This window comes from Orcinus orca, chromosome 20 (genome assembly GCF_937001465.1).
Source record: "Orcinus orca chromosome 20, mOrcOrc1.1, whole genome shotgun sequence".
NCBI classification, from domain to species: Eukaryota; Metazoa; Chordata; class Mammalia; order Artiodactyla; family Delphinidae; genus Orcinus; species Orcinus orca.
Genome location: NC_064578.1, coordinates 50,036,993 through 50,043,544, shown reverse-complemented (window position 1 = coordinate 50,043,544; position 6,552 = coordinate 50,036,993). Strand labels below are relative to the sequence as shown.

Here is a 6,552-nt window from a genome sequence, read left to right as displayed (position 1 = left end):
TCCAAGCAGTGGTCTGAGGGGTTTCCTTGGACAGCTGACTTCCCCTGTACCCCTCGAAGCCCCATCCCTGGATCTCCTCCCACTTCCGGCCATGTTCCCCCACTTCCAGCCTTTCCTGACAGACTGGGTGCAAACTGGAGGGAGGGGCTGGTAATGGGAGGTGCATAAAGATCTTGGCCAAACGTGGCTTTTCCCATAGAGGGGCGAAGTAAAGGACCCAATAAATTAACCTCTGACCTGGGTTTTTATGTGTGCAGACTCCAGTGCCTAATCAGCTCCCCCGTCCTCAAAGTCCAGCTTCCCCTTTGGTCTCTTGTGCATCAGGGGTGCACTCTGATGCAGTGGCCCCCTGGTTCAGGCGTCCCAAGCAGGGGAGGGGCTTGGTCAGGAGGAAACTTAACTCGAATTTTTCTTGAAAAACCTCAGCTTCTGTCTGAGGGGAAGCTGCTTTTAAAAATAAACCCGCCTTCTCAGGTTAATTCACAACACCAGGTACCTGTTCTAGAAACTTCTAAAAAACGCAGACTGTCTGGGGAAGGCTTTCACGTTGGTGGCAGGCCATGTAGCAATGAGAGACATCTTGATGACTTCTTCTCTCACAGGAAATTGACGACCCTTCCAGCTTGAACCCAGGTCTGCAACAGCTGGGCTGGGTGTCTAGGACAGTGTGTATTGTTCAGCGTGGGGGGGGGAACCCTTTTCTCAAACAGTCCATACCACTGGCGCCTATAAGAGACTCAACAGATACTTAGTTTGCTAAACTTTATTTTACAGCATATACATTTACATGTACTAATCATGGTGTCAATCTGTTAACACAACGAAGCCCTAATGGACCTGATTCTGAAATTAGGAGCTGGAGAGCTGGAGGCTTTCGTCACCTCGAAAGGCCAATTCACGCCTCTGTTTTGTTTTGCTCGGACCCAAGGAAAACCGTGATGCACACAGGTGAAGAGCTACAAACGGAAACCACCTCCTTTCTTCCTGCATCTTCAGACTCATCCAGGCTTTTGAAATGAATCGTCAACAAGAAATCTGTTTTCCAAGTTGAATCACCAACAACGTCTAACAACTGTTCACGTTCTTCATCACAAAAACTGAAGCCAGAAGAGAGACCCTAAAGCTCTCTCGGATAGAATATGAATTACTGCGTGCCGTATTGATACATCTACCATCACACAATTGAGCATCACAGCAGGACAAGAGGATGTGAATTACAAAGGGAAACTTCTTGCCGAGTGTTCTATGACAGGCCATGCGCAGGACCAACTTCTCCCACTTGGAACTTTTCCTATCAGCCACATTTACAAGAAATTCAATTATAGGCAAATAGGTGGTGGAATCGACGAATTGGATACCTGTACCAAAACAAGCTAACGGGTGAACACAAGGTCCTATTTTGATAGACTCTAATGTGACTTGTTTGACTTATGACACCTTCAAGTAGTCATCTTTCAGTTGCTGTTGTTTTTTAAATACATGAAAAAATAGATTCGGATTACTTCTTTAAGCACAGCTCGGGCTTCCCCGGGATACAATCTGGAAACCACTGAGCTCAGGGAACCCGCCCCTCCCCCGACTCCTGCACACCCAGGACACATGGCATTCTGGTCTAGTCAGAGAGCAGAAATTCACAGCCAAGTTTTAAAGAATGTTTTTCTCTCTCTTCCTAGAATGTGAGATTTGGTCTTCAGCCTCAAAAAGAGTTTGGGGGTATTGGATGGAATTAGAGCCAGGGAGCCAGGAATGCCAGAGTCCTTTCCTACCCATTGCTCCCCCATGCTTCCTGCAAGGGTTTCACCCCAAATGGGAATCCAAGTCCCATTTTTATTAACAGGACCGAAAACCAAACACTTAAAGGCCTACGTGGACAATCTTCTTCCCCCCAGACCGATGCTTGGGACCTTAACATCCTCTGGTTAGAGAACTGGAGGATGGATATCGCAGACCAGTAGCAGCAAGGAAGTCAGGTCTGCAGCAAAGCTCTTCGCTTAACCTACCCGGCGGTCGAAGCAGAGAAGGGGAAGGAGGGAGCGAGCGGCCGCCTCGCCCTTTACAATGCCAGGCCCTGCAGAGGTTGGCTGAGTATCCAGAAAAGGAAGCAGGGGATGGGGGAGAAAGGCCGAACGTGAATGAACGTAACAGTGACCTTGCCCATGTGCCAAGGTGAACGTTTTAGAGTCTTCCCAGTCTGCTTAGTGACTCTCCAACCTCTGAAGGTGAGTCTAGGAGGAGGCGAAAAAGCAGGCCTGGCAGAGAAAAGGCACAGGGGCGCGCCTCCTTACCCTAATTCCTCCCACCTACATCTCACATACCATTTACCTCTGAGAGCCGGGTCTCTACGAACTGGGTGGGTCCCTAAAACAGAGAAAAGTCAACGACAAGAGAAACGTTGTTCCCCGCTTGGAACTTCTTCCTTGGTCTTTTTTCGACTGCTCAGGTGCAGACGGAAATCTAAGTTTTCTGGGTTCTGTGGATAAATTAGAACAGCTCGAGAGGGGAAGCAGGGAGAGGTGTCACTGGAAAGTTTTTTCACCTCCTTGGAACTTCTAAGTCCTTGAACATTTCCATCTCCCAAACAGGCCTCCAGAAAACTCCACCCTGAAAGCCACCTACTCTGACAAACAATATATAACCCCAAATGATTCAATTCTTACTGAGGGAGATGGATCAGATGAAGTGTCAGATGACCGGAGAATACCACGGAGACACTCACCAACAAAAGATAGGTCAGTGGGTTTGCTCCGCCACCTCCTGTCCCCACAGGTATCCCCAATGTTGGCCTCAGGGGCTCCTAGGAGGGGGGTCAGGGCTCCCAGCCTCTAAAACCTCAACTGGTGTGTCACCCACTCCCTCCACTGCACTGGGGTCCTCCTCAACGACCATTGGACCCTCTGTCCCCTTGGGTTCCTCCGTCCCCACCTGCCCGTGCTGTTCCTCCCCCTTCAGCTGCTTGTTGACACAACCCAAATGACTTCTGCTGTCATTCTCACCACTGGAGGCATGAGGAGAGCCTTGTGGCTTGGCCTTTGGACCCTGGGAGGTTGAGGCTGGTGGCTCAGCGGGCTGTGGGCTCTGAAGGGCCTTCTGATCCAACGCATCCCTTCTCGAGCCTTGCCCTTTCTTTGGAATCTCTGGCTTCTTCCTGGTGTTTTCTGAATCGACAAGGACATAAGAGACGGGGCCCAAGCTCACCTTCTTCTTCTTCCTCGTGGGAGCAGGGCTCTTTGCCGAGGCCCAGACCATGGTATTCTTCTTTTGTGGACCCTCTGGACCGCCGTCTTGGTCTGACTCAGAGGCAACTCCAGGGCTCGCAGCTTCTGCCTGGGCATCGTGGGGCGGGTTGCTGGGAGACTTCCAGGTACATTTCGCTAGGGCCTTCTTCAAAGCTGACCCCTCCCGCTTCACACAGGGCTTTCTGCTGCTCCTGATATATTCTGACATCTCCATATTTTCAGCATCGTCAGCTTCCGGATCCTCCAACAAGGCCGAGCTGTGGGAATGGCTGCCTCTGGATTTCTTCCAGGGCAGTGGTTCCTGCTTGGGAGTTTTTTTCTGCTTCTTTCTCCTGGGGAAAGTCTTAGCTCCAGCCTTTTGTACCAGAGGTTCAAGAGGGTCACCCTCATCTTCCACGTCATTCCAGCCGTCCAGGTTCTCCATCTTCAAGGCAGAGCCCACCTCTGCAGCCCACCCTGGCTCCTTCTTGACCTTCCTCGCTGTTGCCAAAGTCAAGGATGCCACTGCTTGGGCTTCAGCAACCTCTCGAGCCCTAGCTTCCTCCCGGCTGCGGATCTCGCCATCCATGCAGAAGATGATTTGCACCACCGCCCCCAGAAGCACCCCCAAAGCTTCTGCCCAGTCCTCTGGGGGCTGATTCCGGTTCTGGGGTGGTGGGGACTGGCTGAGCTGCAGCAGGCGGACCACATCCTCCCGGGTGCGCCCCTCTGCAGCCAGGAATTCACTCAGGTTTTTTAAAAACTCAGCATCCTGGGTGGGGTCCCTACTGACCACTCTCCAGATGCCCCCCCTTCCTGGGAATTCCCGGGGTACGGCCCTCAGATTCACACCCTCGCCTACCTCAACGAGGGCAGCTTTGGCATTCTCTTCCCTCAAAAAAATCTTGTTGAGCACAAAGTATGGGCCCAGCGGGGAGAGGACCCCATTCAAGGTCTCCTCAATTTCCACTTGGCCACAGTCCTCCGGGATGCCTGTGACCAACAGGCACCTGTGGATGTCCACTTCCATCCCCCGGCACCAGTCCTCCAAAAGGTTCACCGCCATGGTCGTGGACACCTGGCAGCTCGATTCCCACGTGTGCTGAAGAGTCTACGACGTGGACCGGGGCTGCAGTGGTCCCTAAACAGCAATCCTGTAAGGTGACAGGAGAGGGAGGTCAAATTCCCGGGAACAAGGCCAGGCTCAGAGCTCTCAGCTGCCCCCTCCAAGGCTGGCCTGCAGGAGGCCTCGCGCTTTCCCAAGGTCTTCCTCCCCAAACCGGGCCCCGGGTGCTCACACGTGTCCTGGAATCGCCGAAAACCGCGAGCGGCCTCCCCGGGGCCTGGCTCGCGGCCAGCCCGTCAGGGAAGCGGCAGCCCCGCCTCTGACCGCCCAGACGGGCCAAGGAGAGGCCGCCGGGATGCAGCCGGCTCGCCAGGTGCCAGCTCGGGCCACGCCGGCACGGATGCTCTGGGCCAAGTGCCCGAGACGACAGCGTCCGCCTCCGCTCGGACAGGGCGCGTCAGGTGGCGTCTCGCCTGGGTCCAAGCAGCTGCGCTGAGCCGAGGCCGGCGTCCCAGGGCGCGCTTGCGCACTTGCTCCCGCGTAGTACCCGCGGTCTCCATGGCAACCGGTGGTTGCAAGCTAGCGCGTGGGCTGTGCAACTGGGCCTGGGGAATCGCGTGGGAGTGCGACTGTTCACCTATTCACCGAGCCCGAGGTCTGCATGTTCTCTGATTGCCCTCCCGGACCCGGTCTTTCCACCTTTCTCTACTCAACATGGGCCTCCGGGACGGGGGTGGGGGGTGCTGACTTCTGTGGCTGCACCAACTACCCTTCTTACCCTCAGCCTTCCTGTTGGGTTGAGCCAACAAGACTCCTAGGAGACAACAGAAAGCAGAGGGCGCGAGGAAACAGCAGCTTCAGTCCCCCTGAGTTCCCCTAATAAAAGCCACAGCTCTTGTTGAGAGCCTTCTAGGTTAGCTACAGTTCCTTGTTCCAGAAATTTCCAGAAGTTTCTAGAAAGTTCTCGATTTTCCACCCCCTTCAAGCCTGGGGATAGTGCCTCACCTTTCCTTGCTGGTTTCCTCAACTCACTGCCTACAGGTAACACCTTTGTTAATAGTTAATGAAACAGTCCTCAGTGACTCAGGTTGAGTTGCCATGTTTCCTGTCCGGCCCTCACTGATACATCTATCAATGTGGCTTCCTAACTGTGCGATCTTAAACGAGAAATTTGAGCTCTCTGAGCTCCTTCCTCTTCTTCACAATAGGAATACCAATAAAAACTTTCCTGATCTGGAAATTTTGAAGATTGGGGGAGATCATATATGAAAAATGCAGTGGGCCTGGGTGTTCAACCAAAATCTGTTGTTTGGATTCCATTTTGGCATTGGCCTTTGCAAGACCAAATAGCCAGATATCCATTTCACTTTCCTCTCTGATATCCCTGAACTTGGGCATGATCAATATTTGTGTGATTGATTGCCCGAGTTGCCATCATAGTTTAGACATCATTCAAATTGCTAAATTTGAATATTCACATTCCAGTAAAGACAAACACTCTAGCTATAACTAAAGTTTTATTATTTTTTAAAATTTATTTTTTTTATTTTTGGCTGTGTTGGGTCTTTGTTGCGGTGCACGGGCTTCTTATTGCGGTGGCTTCTCTTGTTGCGGAGCATGGGCTCTAGGTGCGTGGGCTTCAGTAGTTGTGGCGTGTGAACTCAGTAGTTATGGCTCGAGGGCTCTAGAGCGCAGGCTCAGTAGTTGTGGCACACGAGCTTAGTTGCTCCACGGCATGTGGGATCTTCCTGAAACGGGGCTCAAACCCGTGTCCCCTGCATTGGCAGGCAGATTCTTAAACACTGTGCCACCAGGGAAGCCCATAACTAGAGTTTTAAAATCTCAAGTGTTTAACGTGTTGAAATTCTATGAATCAGCTGAAGAATGAATGTATGTCACTATGCAGTGGCTTTAAAACGTTGCCATAAATTCTTTAACGTTCCTTCTACAGAGAGGTGGGGATCTATGTCCCCTCCTCTTGAATCTGAGCAGACTTGTAACTGCATTAACCAATAGAGAGTGTGGTAGAAAGGAAATGATTGAACCAATAGTATCATGGAAGGGAAGCTATGTGACTCCTCAGGCTAGGAGGCCATGCAACTTCTTCCTTTTTTTTTTTTTTTTTTTTTTTTGCGGTACACGGGCCTCTCACTGTTGTGGCCTCTCCCGTTGTGGAGCCAAAAGAGCAAGTTGTAGCTGACTTTGCTACAAGATTATACACCCAAACTTAAGAAAAAATTGGGTACTAAATTTAAAAAATAAAATTGTAAT

At 51.5% G+C, this 6,552-nt stretch overlaps 1 protein-coding gene across 1 annotated transcript; it reads right to left on the bottom strand.

The window, feature by feature from the left end:
• Nucleotides 1-762: 762 nt before the first annotated feature.
• Nucleotides 763-4,790, bottom strand: PNMA8A (PNMA family member 8A). The gene is made up of 2 exons (XM_033430667.2): nt 4,514-4,790; nt 763-4,369 (listed from the first exon to the last, which is right to left on the bottom strand). Exon 2 carries the CDS (start codon nt 4,279-4,281, stop codon nt 2,785-2,787), a length of 1,497 nt encoding a protein of 498 aa, XP_033286558.1. The 5' UTR covers nt 4,282-4,369; nt 4,514-4,790; the 3' UTR covers nt 763-2,784.
• Between the last annotated feature and the right edge of the window lie 1,762 nt (nt 4,791-6,552).